Genomic DNA, 15,402 nt, shown 5'->3' on the forward strand with positions numbered 1-15,402 from the left:
TGTGCATGGATGTGTGTGTGAGAGACAGTGTGTGCGTGTGCACGGATGTGTGTGTGTGAGAGACAGTGTGTGCGTGTGCATGGATGTGTGTTTGAGAGTCAGTGTGTGCGTGTGCATGGATGTGTGTGTGTGAGAGACAGTGTGTGCGTGTGCATGGATGTGTGTGTGTGAGACAGTGTGTACGTGTGCATGGATGTGTGTGTGTGTGTGTGTGTGAGACAGTGCGTGCGTGTGCATGGATATGTGTGTGTGAGACAGTATGTGCGTATGCGTGCATGAGTGTGTACGTGTGCATGGATGTGTGTCAGAGTCAGTGCGTGCGTGTGCATGGATGTGTGTGTGAGAGTCAGTGCGTGCGTGTGCATGGATGTGTGTGTGAGACAGTGCGTGCGTGTGCATGAATGTGTGTGTGTGAGAGACAGTGCGTGCGTGTGCATGGATGTGTGTGTGAGAGACAGTGCGTGCGTGTGCATGGATGTGTGTGTGAGAGACAGTGCGTGCGTGTGCATGGATGTGTGTGTGAGAGACAGTGTGTGCGTGTGCATGGATGTTTGTGTGTGAGAGACAGTGTGTGCGTCTGCATGGATGTGTGTGTGAGAGACAGAGTGTGCGTGTGCATGGATGTGTGTGTGCGAGGGACAGTGTGTGCCTGTGCATGGATGTGTGTGTGTGAGAGACTATGTGTGCGTGTGCATGGATGTGTGTGTGAGAGACAATGCGTGCGTGTGCATGGATGTGTGTGTGAGAGACAGTGTGTGCGTGTGCATGGATGTGTGTGTGCGAGAGAGTGCGTGCGTGTGCATGGATGTGTGTGTGTGAGAGAGTGCGTGCGTGTGCATGGATGTGTGTGTGAGAGACAGTGTGTGCGTGTGCATGGATGTGTGTGTGTGAGAGACAGTGTGTGCGTGTGCATGGATGTGTGTGTGTGAGAGACAGTGTGTGCGTGTGCATGGATGTGTGTGTGTGAGAGACAGTGTGTGCGTGTGCATGGATGTGTGTGTGTGTGAGAGAATATTTCTGCGTGTGCATGGATGTGTGTGTGTGAGAGTGTGCGTGCGTGTGCATGGATGTGTGTGTGTGAGAGACAGTGTGTGCGTGTGCATGGATGTGTGTGTGTGAGAGACAGTGTGTGCGTGTGCATGGATGTGTGTGTGTGAGAGACAGTGTGTGCGTGTGCATGGATGTGTGTGTGTGAGAGACAGTGTGTGCGTGTGCATGGATGTGTGTGTGTGAGAGACAGTGTGAGCGTGTGCATGGATGTGTGTGTGTGAGAGACAGTGTGTGCGTGTGCATGGATGTGTGTGTGTGAGAGACAGTGCGTGCGTGTGCATGGATGTGTATGTGTGAGAGACTGTGTGCTTGTGCATGGATGTGTGTGTGTGAGAGACTGTGTGCGTGTGCATGGATGTGTGTGTGTGAGAGACTATGTGTGCGTGTGCATGTATGTGTGTGTGTGAGTGTGTGCGTGTGCATGGATGTGTGTGTGTGAGAGACAGTGTGTGCGTGTGCATGGATGTGTGAGAGAGATAGTGTGTGCTTGTGCATGGATGTGTGTGTGTGAGTGTGTGCGTGTGCATGGATGTGTGTGTGTGAGAGACAGTGTGTGCGTGTGCATGTATGTGTGTGTGTGAGTGTGTGTGTGTGCATGGATGTGTGTGTGTGAGAGACAGTGTGTGCGTGTGCATGGATGTGTGTGTGTGAGAGACAGTGTGTGCGTGTGCATGGATGTGTGTGTGTGAGAGACAGTGTGTGCGTGTGCATGGATGTGTGTGTGAGAGACTATGTGTGCGTGTGCATGGATGTGTGTGTGAGAGACAGTGTGTGCGTGTGCATGGCTGTGTGTCTGTGAGAGAGACAGTGCGTGCGTGTGCATGGATATGTGTGTGAGAGAAGTGTGTGCGTGTGCATGGATGTGTGTGTGTGAGAGACAGTGTGTGCATGTGCATGGATGTGTGTGTGAGAGACAGTGTGTGCGTGTGCATGGATGTTTGTGAGTGAGAGACAGTGTGTGCGTGTGCATGTATGTGTGTGTGTGTGTGTGTGTGTGTGCATGGATGTGTGTGTGAGAGACAGTGTGTGCGTGTGCATGGATGTTTGTGAGTGAGAGACAGTGTGTGCGTGTGCATGTATGTGTGTGTGAGTGAGTGTGTGCGTGTGCATGGATGTGTGTGTGTGAGAGACAGTGTGTGCGTGTGCATGGATGTGTGTGTGTGAGAGACAGTGTCTGCGTGTGCATGGATGTGTGTGTGAGAGACAGAGTGAGCGTGTGCATGGATGTGTGAGAGAGACAGTGTGTGCGTGTGCATGGATGTGTGTGTGTGAGACAGTGCGTGCGTGTGCATGGATGTGTGTCTGTGAGAGAGACTATGTGTGCGTGTGCATGGATGTGTGTGTGAGAGACAGTGTGTGCGTGTGCATGGATGTGTGTGTGAGAGACAGTGTGTGCGTGTGCATGGATGTGTGTGTGTGAGAGACAGTGTGTGCGTGTGCATGGATGTGTGTGTGTGAGAGACAGTGTGTGCGTGTGCATGGATGTGTGTGTGAGAGACAGTGTGTGCGTGTGCATGGATGTGTGTGTGTGAGAGACAGTGTGTGCGTGTGCATGGATGTGTGTGTGAGAGACAGTGTGTGCGTGTGCATGGATGTGTACCTGTGTGAGAGACTATGTGTGCGTGTGCATGGATGTGTGCGTGTGAGAGACAGTGTGTGCGTGTGCATGGATGTGTCTGTGTGAGAGACAGTGTGTGCGTGTGCATGGATGTGTGTGTGTGAGAGACAGTGTGTGCGTGTGCATGGATGTGTGTGTGAGAGACAGTGCGTGCGTGTGCATGGATGTGTGTGTGTGAGAGACAGTGCGTGCGTGTGCATGGATGTGTGTGTGTGAGAGACAGTGCGTGCGTGTGCATGGATGTGTGTGTGTGAGACAGTGCGTGCGTGTGCATGGATGTGTGTGTGAGAGACAGTGTGTGCGTGTGCATGGATGTGTGTGTGAGAGACAGTGCGTGCGTGTGCATGGATGTGTGTGTGAGAGACAGTGCGTGCGTGTGCATGGATGTGTGTGTGTGAGAGACAGTGTGTGTGCATGGATGTGTGTGTGTGAGAGACAGTGTGTGCGTGTGCATGGATGTGTGTGTGTGAGAGACAGTGTGTGCGTGTGCATGGATGTGTGTGTGAGAGACAGTGTGTGCGTGTGCACGGATGTGTGTGTGTGAGAGACAGTGTGTGCGTGTGCATGGATGTGTGTGTGAGAGACAGTGTGTGCGTGTGCATGGATGTGTGTGTGAGAGACAGTGTGTGCGTGTGCATGGATGTGTGTGTGTGAGAGACAGTGTGTGCGTGTGCATGGATGTGTGTGTGTGTGAGACAGTGCGTGCATGTGCATGGATGTGTGTGCGTGAGAGAATGCGTGCGTGTGCATGGATGTGTGTGTGTGAGAGACAGTGTGTGCGTGTGCATGGATGTGTGTGTGTGAGAGACAGTGTGTGCGTGTGCATGGATGTGTGTGTGTGAGAGACAGTGTGTGAGTGTGCATGGATGTGTGTGAGAGACAGTGTGTGCGTGTGCATGGATGTGTGTGTGTGAGAGAGTGTGTGCGTGTGCATGGATGTGTGTGTGAGAGACAGTGTGTGCGTGTGCATGGATGTGTGTGTGAGACAGCGCGTGCGTGTGCATGGATGTGTGTGTGTGAGAGACAGTGTGTGCGTGTGCATGGATGTGTGTGTGTGAGAGACAGTGTGTGCGTGTGCATGGATGTGTGTGTGTGAGAGACAGTGTGTGCGTGTGCATGGATGTGTGTGTGTGAGAGACAGTGTGTGCGTGTGCATGTATGTGCGTGTGTGTGAGAGACAGTGTGTGCGTGTGTATGGATGTGTGTGTGTGAGACAGTGTGTGGTGTGCATGGATGTGTGTGTGAGAGACAGTGTGTGCGTGTGCATGGATGTGTGTGTGTGAGAGACAGTGTGTGCGTGTGCATGGATGTGTGTGTGAGAGACAGTGTGTGCGTGTGCATGGATGTGTGTGTGTGAGAGACAGTGTGTGCGTGTGCATGGATGTGTGTGTGTGGGAGACAGTGTGTGCGTGTGCATGGATGTGTGCCTGTGTGAGAGACTATGTGTGCGTGTGCATGGATGTGTGCGTGTGAGACAGAGTGTGTGCGTCTGCATGGATATGTGTGTGAGAGACGATGTGTGCGTGTGCATGGATGTGTGTGTGAGAGACAGTGTGTGCGTGTGCATGGATGTGTGTGTGTGAGAGACAGTGTGTGCGTGTGCATGGATGTGTGTGTGTGAGAGACAGTGTGTGCGTGTGCATGGATGTGTGTGTGTGAGAGACAGTGCGTGCATGTGCATGGATGTGTGTGTGTGAGAGACAGTGTGTGTGAGTACGTGCACACGTGGGCTCCATCCTACTGAAGTAACAGCCAAGTCCGAACTCCCAGCCTCAATCCCCAAACACATGCACCTTCCAAATAGGTGCTGTTCTGGAACAGGAACCTCAGCTGATAAGGCAGAGGATTTCTAGTGTTCCCAACAGATCTTAGCCATCGAGAGCAGGAACTTCAGCATTTGAAAAAATAGGAAGTTGGTGCAAATAGTGTTTGCTCTATTTTTTTTTGTTATTTGCAGCAGCCTCTGTATATACCCGAACAGGTAACTTTTATTTTCAGAATCATAATCAGGTTTATTATCACTGGAATATGTCATGAAATTTGTCATTATGTGGCATATATAAAATGTTAAATTAAATAAATAATGCAGAAAAGTAGTGAGATTGTGTTCACGGGTTCATTGTCCATTCAGAAATCTGATGCCAGAGGGGAAGAAACTGTTGAGTGTGTGCCTTCCGGCTTCTGTAGCTCCTTCCTGACAGTAACCACGAGAAGATGGCATGTCCTGGCTGATGGGGGTCCTAACGATGTGCGGCACCTTCTTGAAGCACCGCTCCTTACAGATGTCCCGGATGCTGGGGAGACGAGTGCCCATGAGGGAGCTGACTGAGTTCATAACTCCCTGCAGCTTACTTCAATCCCGTGCAGTCCCCCCACACCACCCCTATACCAGACGGTGATGAGGCCAATTAGAATGCTCTCCATGGAACCTCTGTAGAAATTTGCAAGTGTCTGTGGTGACATACCAGCTCTCCTCAAACTCCTATTGAAATATAGCCGCAATCGTGCTTTTCTAACTGCTTCGATATGTTGGGCCCAGGATAGAACCTCAGAGATGCTGGAAATTGCTCATCCTTTCCACTTCTGATCCTTTGATGAGGACTCGTCTTAACCTCACTGAAGTCTTTAATTTAATTTCTAAACACTTAATGCATATTTATAGAGTCAGGGTCATACAACAAGGAAACAGGCTCTTCGACCCATTGAGTTCATGCTGTCCATCAATCACCCACAATCCAATTCCATTTTCATCTCCTCACATTGTCATTAATGCCATACCAGGTTCAGGAATATCTACTGCCATCAGGTTCTTGCACAACCCTAATCCTACCTCAGCAGCAGAACACTACCGAGCACCTCTTGCTCTACTATGGACCCATCTGTCTTGTCTTTTTACTGTACTGGTCTATAATAATTTATGTTCTATCTGCCCACGATGCTGATGAAAGCACATTTTTCCATTGTACCTGTACCTCAGTGTACTTTTGCACATCACAATAAACTTGACTCAAGATGCTACAACTGTTCTGCCTGTTAGGGGCAATTTACAGTGGGAAATTACCCGACCTGCCTGTTTGTCTTTGGGTAGTAGTAGATAACCAGACGAGGAAGGTCACATGGTAACAGGAGAACATGCAATGTGCAGACTGCACCAGGAATTGGGACTGACTTGCACGTGGGTGACAGGAGTTGTGAGGAAGTAACAGCACGGTATACGGGAGTCAGAATTATCAAAAAAAAACACGTAAACTTGGAAATGTGTGAACGTCACGAACTGTGAGGTGGTCCTCAGGGTACACAGCTCCTACCCATAGATGACTCAACCTCAACACACTCAGAAGCAGAGGGAGGGAGGGGAAAGGGGGAAAGGCTATCAGAACATCTTGGTCTTGATCGCCACTGGCCAGTACAGGACTAGAAGTGCAGAGAGTAATGGGAATGCAAGTGAGGTGTATCCACGTGGGAAGAACGAAAAGCTGTTGAAGAACAGCCAGAAGAGTGACAGGGCAGGAAGCTGCCCAAAAGGGGAAGGGGAATGCCTCATTTAGAGGAGTTGGAATGATTTAGCACAGAAACAAACCATTCAGCCCACCACATCCGTGCTGACCCATTTATGTCGATTTTTCACTAATCCCATTTTAATCTGCCCTTCCAGGCTCTAGTGCTCGTCTAAGCCCGAGGGACAATTCACAATGGCCAATAACCCTGCCACGCCACTGGGAAGGCAGAGGCTGATATCTGCGAGTCCAGTGGAGGTCGGAAGCCTGGCCTGTCCTGGTGTCGGAGGACTGTCTCTAATTGTGGGTGGGTGGGTGGATGGCGGGGATGGGGGGACAGAGGGAAAGGGCTTGTTTTGTTATTTTGTTGCTGTTGCTCTGTTGAACATTGTGGATTGGCACCAGAATGTGTGGTGACACTTGCCAAGCCCTGCAAGTGCCAACAACCAGCACAGCCTTAGCTTCTGCTCATTGTTGGCACAAAGGCCACACTTCACTCTATGTTTCAATGTACATATGATAAATAAATGAATCTGCATCTGTTGCAAACAGAACAAAAAGTGTAATGTGAAGGCTGCCTACTTGGTGCCAGTGAGGGGCATCCCAAACTAGCTCAAAAGGAGGCACAAATTGAGCTCAGAGGGCCAGGCAGCATCTGTAGAGGGAAATGGACAGTTAACACTTTGGTTTGAGATCTCTGCCTGACATCTCAAATTTCTCCACCTCTGGCTTAAAAGGATAATGGGGAGGGAGGAAATGTGGAGACCAACAGTCCAGGAAAGAATAGAGGAGGGATTATTTTTAGAAAGCAAATCAGGAAAATTTATTTATTGTGATACAGCCACGGAGTAAGTCTTTCTGGCCCTTCGAGTTGCGCTGCCCAGCAATCCCCCAATTTAACCCTCGTCTAATTTACAATGACCAATTAGCCTACCAACCAGAATAGCTTTGGACTGTGGGAGGAAACCAGAGCACATGGAGGAAACCCACATGGTCACAGGGAGGACGTACAAACTCCTTATAGGCAGCAGTAGGAATCGAACCCGGGTCGCTGGTACTGTAAAGCGCTGTGCTAACCACTATGTTACCGTGCCACCCCTGGTAAAGAAGACCTCAGTGTTATAATCTCTGCATTATTATCTGAGTCACATACATATCGGCAGAGGGGGAGCAACTGCTGAGGTGACAGGGTTGGTGAGTGGTGCTCCTTTCTCTGGGAGACTTGCACCAGCACCTGGAATGCTGGAACCCACACCACCTGGAGAGGGAAAAGGTCAGGAATCTCAGGGAAAGGATAGAAAGGACAACACAAGGATTTGAAACCAGCCAATAGGGATGCTGGAAAGGCCTGGGCAGACACTACTTCGATAGATTTTCATAAGGTATTTTATAAAGACTCCCATGAAGGGGAGGGAGGAGACATTTGCTAGATATGGTGCTGTAAGCAAATTATTGATCAACTGAGTAGATAAGAGTCAGAAAGATGGGCCTCAAATCAACATATGTCGACTAGTAGGGTTGCTCAGGGATTGAGTTGGGGACTCGTCTATTTACTGTATTTATCAATAACTTATGATAGGATGGACAGTCACGTTTACAAATTTGTGGATGATATACAGGATTATAAGCAGTGTGCAGAGGGACACCAAGTTACTGAAAGTATTAATAGATTATTCAAGAGGATAAATCCGTCAGAGGATTTAAACATTGGGAAATCAGGTTATCTGCTCTGACCACAAGAAAACAGGAGCAGGAGTAGGCCATTCAGCCCCTCAAGCCAAGCCTGACCCAATCAATATGATCGTGGCTGATCTAATGCTAGTCTCAACTCCACTTCTGTGCCAATTCCACATACCCATCAGTCACTCAAACTGTCAAATATTTATCTACTTCCATCTTAAGTACAGTACTGTGCAGAAATCTCAGGTACATATATATAGCTAGTGTACCAAAGACTACTGCACAGTACTGTGTTTGTCAATGTGGAGTGGAGAGCAAGTTTGTAAATCTGGTGGGAGCAGAGGATGTTGGGATTGGCGAGGGTGGGGCACCATGGGACGGGTGTGGGACAGCTGGCAGAGAAGGAATGCCAGGAGCAGGGGGTGGCGTGGCAGCAGATTCACCCATCCCTGAGACACCAGACGAGGTCATTTGATTCCAAACAATTGGTTTATTGATCATTACACGATGTTTCCCTGGTGCTTCCTGCTCCCTCCTTTCTCCCTTCCCCTTATCCCAACCATGATTCCCCTCTCCCTGCCTCCTTCCCATTCTCAGTCCACAATAGAGACCCAGATCAGAATCAGGATTATCATCACTCACATGTCATGAATTTTGGGGGCGGGTGGGATGGGGTTTTGCGGCAGCAGTACAGTGCTGTACAAAAGTCTGGAATTTGTTACCACGGGCAACTGTGGAGGCCAGGTCATTGGGTTTATTTAAGGCAGAGCTTGATGGGTTCTTGATTGAAAACAGCTTCATAGGTTACAGGGAGAAGGCCGAGGAATGGGGCTGAGGAGGGGAAAATACAATCAGCCATGATTGAATGGCGGAGTAGACTCGGTGGGCCGAATGGCCTATTTCTCCTCCTATGTCTTATGGTCTTATGATATAAAGAGTAGAGATAAAATCAAACAAGATCCCTTGGATGAAAGGTTTAAAAGGCTAACAGACTCTGCTCTGTTATTATTTTTCCCGAGATGTTCCTGTCATCATCTGTCACCTGACAAGCATGTTCCCATCTGACAGTAGATGGGTCAACAGTCCTTTGGGATGGAACGTCTAGGCTGAATGAGTATGTGCAGTGTTTCTGTCCAATCACACACAATGATGGTCATTCATCGCCATGCCAACAGCGTTCATTTCACAAATGGAAGACACTTGGTGGCCAAGGCAGAAGGCTTGCATTTAGCTAAATATTTTTGAAATATATTTACCTGCTGCAACTGTGGAAATCAGACCCACAGACAGCAATGTGGTAACGATTACATGACCAGGCTTTAAGATGTCGATGGAACACAGTACAGGGCGATTGCACTTCCCAAAGACGTATCATGATTTCCTGTAACAATGCGTCGAGCTGACACTTACCTAAGTATTGCACAATTGTTTCCAAGGGTTTTCTAACAGCACGCTTCAGCCCTGTGGCTCGATTTTCTGCTTCTGGTAATCGCAACGTACCTGGTGCATGAAAATTAACAGGTTATTTTTGGAAACTTAAGTCCTCTGGCATAATCTGTAATTGTCTCCTTCCTATTTCTGAAGAGCAGGGAGAAATGAGATGCTGTCCAGGGATCAAACTTGGGCCAGGCCAACGGAATGGAAGTCACCTCCATTTGCTGTTTGTAAATCCTTTACAAATTCAAATAGACTCCAGAGCTCCTATCACAGGGGGGCAACAGCATTCCTCGTTGAATGAGGAAGCACACTTAAAAGACTAAGGGCTGGTCACTTAAAGCTGAGGTGTGCAATTGAATTGGTATCGTGGTCGACACAGACTTTGCGGCTGAAGGGCAGGTTGCTGTGTTGTACGGTTCCATGTTGTCACTGAAGTGAACCTCTGCAACTTCCTACCCCAGAGGAATGGGGAGGGTGGATTATTGGGCATATTCAAAAACAAGTAGAGAATATTTTGAAAGGTGGGGAAATTGAAGGCTATGGGGAACCGACAGAGAAGAGATGATACTTTGGGCAAATCAACCATGATCATACTGAATAGGGGAGCAGGTTTAACAGCTCAGTGACCTACTCCTGCTCCTAACTTCTTATGTTGAGACATGGCACGGAACAAGTGTGGAGAAACATAGACTGGAAAAGTATGTCTCACCCTACACAGGTGAACGCATTTTCAGTGCTGAAGAATTACAAAGAGGTTACGGAAACCCGAGAGTTATAGAGTCACAGAGAACAGAAACAGACCTTTCAGCCCAACTACAAGGAGGCCATTCTTCCCATTGAGAAACTGCTGCCTCTCAGAATGATTTTATTTCTGCTACTACCTGCCCTCTCAAATGCCCATCAGCTCCTCCCTGATTCTCCAATCAACCATGGTACCTGCATTCGGATGGATTTACAGTGGGCCTGGCCATTTTTAAAAAAATTCGAGATATAGCACAGTAACAGGGTCTTCTGGCCCAATGACCCCCCCACGGTGCCCATGTGACCAATTAACCGACTAACCAGTATATCTTTACAATGTGGGAGGAAACCAGAGCACCCAGAGGAAACCCACACGATCATGGGGAGAACATACAAACTCCTTACAGACACCAGCGGGAATTGAACCGGGGGTCGCTAGCACCGTAAAGATTTACACTAACTGCTACACTACTGTGTCACTTTCACTGACCAACATGTCTTCAGGATGTAGGAGATAACCAGAGCATCAGGGGGAAGCCCAGGAGGGGAGAAACTCCAAACAAACAGCACCAGAGGTCAGAATCAAAGCCAAGTGAGGCAGCAGTGCTATGCTGCCTTCCTAATGTAAGGGGTTTCTTCTTTTATGTTACTGTGTAGTCTAATTAAAATGGCTTCTTTGTTATGTTAACTGCTGAGAAAGTCCTCCCGCTAGCAGTTTGTTTGGATTATGTTATTGATAAGAGGGTGTTACAAACCAATTGGGATAGATGTTATTCTTTCTGTGTGTCTGTAAGTTAGTGTGATGCGCGGGTTTTGTGCAGAAGGCGGGAAACAGAGACATAGGGTGGACAAGGAGCTGTGAGTCCGTTAAAGGGGTCGGATCGCGAGCAGGAGTCAGAGGTCCAGGGTGTTCAGTGAGGAGAGGAGATGGAGATGGACTCGCACGGAGTGTCTGGTCAACCACCGTTGTTGGTCCCAGGTGGCAGGTCAAGGTGTCCGAGGGGAGACACAGGGTGAAGAGCTCCAACTGTTTGTGCACGAAGAGATTGAACTTTTGATAAGTGTGGCGCCTTTTATTTTCCTTTTATATTTCATTCTCTATTAATTATATAGTTCTAGTAATATCTATAAACTGTAAATCATTTAATCGTGTCTGGTGTATTGTCTGTTATTTGGGCGGGGTGGGGTACATCACACAGCATCCACACAAACTATTACCCAGTTTGGCGGGGCCAAGGACTGTTTCCCTAGACGACAGCGAGCTAAGCGACCCTGAGGCTTGCCAGAGGGCTACACTAATTTCAGGATCTCTTCAGTTTTCGTGGTGCTGGGACTCAGGTGTGGCACTTGGCAGAAGACTCAAAACGTAGTAGACAGTCGTGTTCAGTTGGTCAGAGATGAGAGTGTATTGACGGTAGACTGGAGCTGGTGTGAGGGGGGGTTCAAGAAGAGGGTTGGATGTGATTTGGTTTTTCCTTCACATCCCTAGGAGGCCATTCTCACAGAAATCTGCCAGTCACCAGCCTAAACTCTGGGACCTATTTTTAAAACGAGCCTACAAAATCTTGTTACTGCAAGATGCATGTCCAAGCACAGGGGACATGGAGAACAGGGAACTAACGCCTGGAGTGTGTGAAAATTAGCTGGTAAAGGTGGACAGAAAATAGAGGGCTGATCCGGGACTGTAAAGGCACTTCCGAGTGAGGCAGACATTGACATGCAGCTCGGCCAAACTTACCTACTGCGGTCTGTGCTCTCAAAGTGGCCTCCTCTACATTGGTGAGATCAAAGGCAGACTAGGGAACTGCTTTGCCAAGCACCTATACACTGTAAACATGGCCTTCTGGACCTTCTGGTTGTCAGCTATTTTAATTACCCTCCCCATTCCCACAATGGCCTGTCTGCCCTCAGACTCCTTCACTGTCAGATACAAACTAGAGAACCAGCACCTTATATTCTGTCTGGGTAGCCTGCAACCTAACAGCATGAGCATTAACTTCAAGCGATCTGCTCCCCCTCTACTCCTTTTCTCTCTCCTCCTGGTCCACCCAGTTCATCCTCCACATACACAGACAAACCCCCCCATCCCTTGCTCCGCCTTCACTTGCCCATCACCCACACCGGGGGTCCCCTCCTCCAAGTGCTCATCCCACCTCCCTCATTTGATTCCATGTTCCGCATTAAATCTTCTATCATAGTCAATCCTCTGTATCCTTTTGTCAATACTCAGCCTCTCCCACTATATCCACTCTTCCCTCCTCCATCTGCTGGTCACCTCCTCACCTGGGTCCACCTACTGCTTGCCAGCATTTTCCCCACCCCTCCCTCTCACTTTTTCATTCTGGTCATCTCCCACCTACTCGCTCATCAGCCGTCCATTTCTCTCTACACACACTGCCTGAACCCACCTGACTTCCTCCAGTAGCTTGTTTTTTGTGTCAAAAAGTAGAGCAAATGACCAGCATCACTCAAAGAAGGAAAGTGTTGAGATTTACAACAAATTCATTGCCTTCAAAGGGCGAACACAGTGGACAGTGAGGATGCAAAAAACTGAAGTGAGTTTAGCTCATTTCTGCTGTGGTATTGCCCAAGGACTGAATGTTTGCCAGGGCACCGGGAAAATAAAGGGCAGAACAGCTCCGGAGAGTGACCCAGTGTGTGTACGCGTGTGAGACGAAGGCCAAGAACAAGTGGTACAAAGGGCTGGAGAACCAGCTCGTGTGGAAGACAGGCATGTCGTCCTCCACAGGGAAACAACGTCATGCCTGGAGAACTTCCTCACGAGGCTCAAAGCTGTCCAGGTCTCACTGGGGTACTCACACTCTGCCTTGATGGCGGCACTGTTAATTGGCACATACGGATGCCGGGCTGCCTGTTGCAGAATGTCTTGACACAAGCGCCGGGCTATTCTTGTCAGCTTGGTCGTGCACAGGTAAAAAGCCTGTCGTGTCTTCACAGCAAACTTGGGCCTGGTGCTATTCCTCATCGGCGTGCCGTGGGCACTCTGGAGAGACAACACATCACAGTGACTGTCAAAATTCAGCCCAAAAAGAAGAAACCCAAACCCAGGGGCTGGAACAGGCAACCGAGCAGCAGAGGTGTGCCCAGGAAAGGCCTGTGCTGCAGACTGACACGTCTCCTGCTGGCTGTTCCTTCTCAGAAGTGGGTGGAGAGTATGTTTCACCACTGCTCCCCCCCCACCCATACAGGAGAAAAAACATCTTCAGTGCTTTGCAGACGGCTACCAATCCCCAGCAAAGAATGATGAATGCCTCTATTTGCTTGGTACATCTCTTTAGTCACACAGGCAAATGGGCAGACATTTTGTCTATGGCCAGACCACAAACAGATCTGAGGTGGACCATAGTTTTGTTGTTTGGGTTATTATTGGACACAATGCTGAGAGACCTCTGCTGATTTTCTTTCATTATTGTTACGGGAACTTCCAACATCCACCCAGATACCTAAAAGTGCAGGCAAGGCTGGAAGGTGGGAAGCATGGCAGGTAATGAGTGCACAGTGCGATCCCACAACTGCCTTGAAGTGGACCGTGGCAACAATAAGTTTTGGTGGTGCTGTCAGAATGCAGAATGTAGGACTACCCTGTGCCTCATTACAATGGTTCCCTGGGGTCTTCGATGCCCAGCTGGCAGCAGGTGGGGCCTCAGTTTAAAGCTGGCACCTTTGTCAGTGCTGCTTTGCCACAGCTGACACCAGAGCACCAGCCCCTACTTTGTTCCCAAGCTTGTGGAGTGAGAAGTCAGGGATGTAGAGCCCTGCAAACTAAGCCAGAGCTGTTACCATCAACATAACAGCAACAAAATGCACGTTCTGGGAAGTGGGAAAAATGGGTATTGCTTTGTGATGCAGATAGGATTGCATGTGTCCTGTGTAGCCTGGGACTATAAAGAGTGGTTTAACCACGAGGAAATTTGTCTATGATTGCTTGCACTACGTGCACGATAAATGGTGGATCACTTTCTACTTTGAAACTGCAGTTTCACTGACTTCAATGTGGGTGTACCTGTACCTCAGGGACTGCCGTGGTTCAAGAAGGCAGCTCATCACCACCTCCTCAAGGGCAACTAGGGATGGGCAATAAATGCCGGCTTAGCTGGTGACTCCCACATCCCGTAAATGGATAATTTTTTAAAACAAGCAACTAAATTCTGGAAGAGGCGACACAATCTTTTCCCAAGGATAGAGGACGTAGGTTTAAAGTGGGAGGGAAAGATTTAAAAGGAACCTGAGGGACAAGGTTTTCTCACAGAGTGTGGTGGGTAATATGAAAGAGCTGTCTGGGGAGGAGGTGGGTACAATCACAGTATTTAAAAGATATTTGGTACGTGTACACCTAAAGGAAAGATTTTGTGGGACGTGGGCCAAATGTAGTCAAATGGTACCGAAGAGCCTGTCTCCGTGGTGTAATACTCTTCGACACTGATACTGATCATTTAGTATATGGGACTCTGATACTGACCATTTAGTATATGGGACCTAGTATATGGGATTCTGATACTGAACATTTAGTATATGGGACCAAGTATATGGGACTCTGCTACTGACCATTTAGTATATGGGACTATGATACTGACCATTTAGTATATGGGACTCTCCGACTCTGATACTGACCATTTAGTATATGGGACTCTCCGACTCTGATACTGACCATTTAGTATATGGGACTCTCCGACTCTGATACTGACCATTTAGTATATGGGACACTGATACTTACCATTTAGTATATGGGACTCTCCGACTCTGATACTGACTATTTAGTATATGGGACTCTGCAACTCTGATACTGACCATTTAGTATATGGGACTCTCCGACTCTGATACTGACCATTTAGTATATGGGACTATGATACTGACCATTTAGTATATGGGACTCTCTGACTCTGATACTGACCATTTAGTATATGGGACACTGATACTGACCATTTAGTACATGGGACTCTCCGACTCTGATACTGACTATTTAGTATATGGGACTCTGCAACTCTGATACTGACCATTTAGTATATGGGACTCTCCGACTCTGATACTGACCATTTAGTATATAGGACTCTGTTACTGACCATTTAGTATATAGGACTCTGTTACTGACCATTTAGTATATGGGACTCTGATACTGACCATTTAGTATATGGACACTGATATTGACCATTTAGTATATGGGACTCTGATACTGACCATTTAGTATATGGGGCTCTGTTACTGACCATTTAGTATATGGACACTGATACTGACCATTTAGTATATGGGACTCGGATACTGACCATTTAGTATTTGGGACCTTGATACTGACCATTTAGTATATGGGACTCTCTGACTCTGATACTGACCACTTAGTATATGGACACTGATACTGACCAT

At 48.2% G+C, this 15,402-nt stretch overlaps 1 protein-coding gene across 2 annotated transcripts in view; it reads right to left on the bottom strand.

Moving 5' to 3' along the window:
* Positions 1-15,402, bottom strand: part of mta1 (metastasis associated 1) — a 169,589-nt gene that overhangs the window by 59,991 nt on the left and 94,196 nt on the right. For both annotated transcript variants that reach the window (XM_063053050.1, XM_063053040.1), the window contains exons 14-15: positions 12,844-13,027; positions 9,256-9,345 (exon numbers count right to left, since the gene is read on the bottom strand). In XM_063053050.1, coding sequence (XP_062909120.1) covers positions 9,256-9,345; positions 12,844-13,027 — 274 coding nt within the window. The remainder of the gene's footprint in view (positions 1-9,255; positions 9,346-12,843; positions 13,028-15,402) is intronic.

Source organism: Mobula hypostoma, chromosome 1 (genome assembly GCF_963921235.1).
Source record: "Mobula hypostoma chromosome 1, sMobHyp1.1, whole genome shotgun sequence".
Lineage (NCBI taxonomy): Eukaryota > Metazoa > Chordata > Chondrichthyes > Myliobatiformes > Myliobatidae > Mobula > Mobula hypostoma.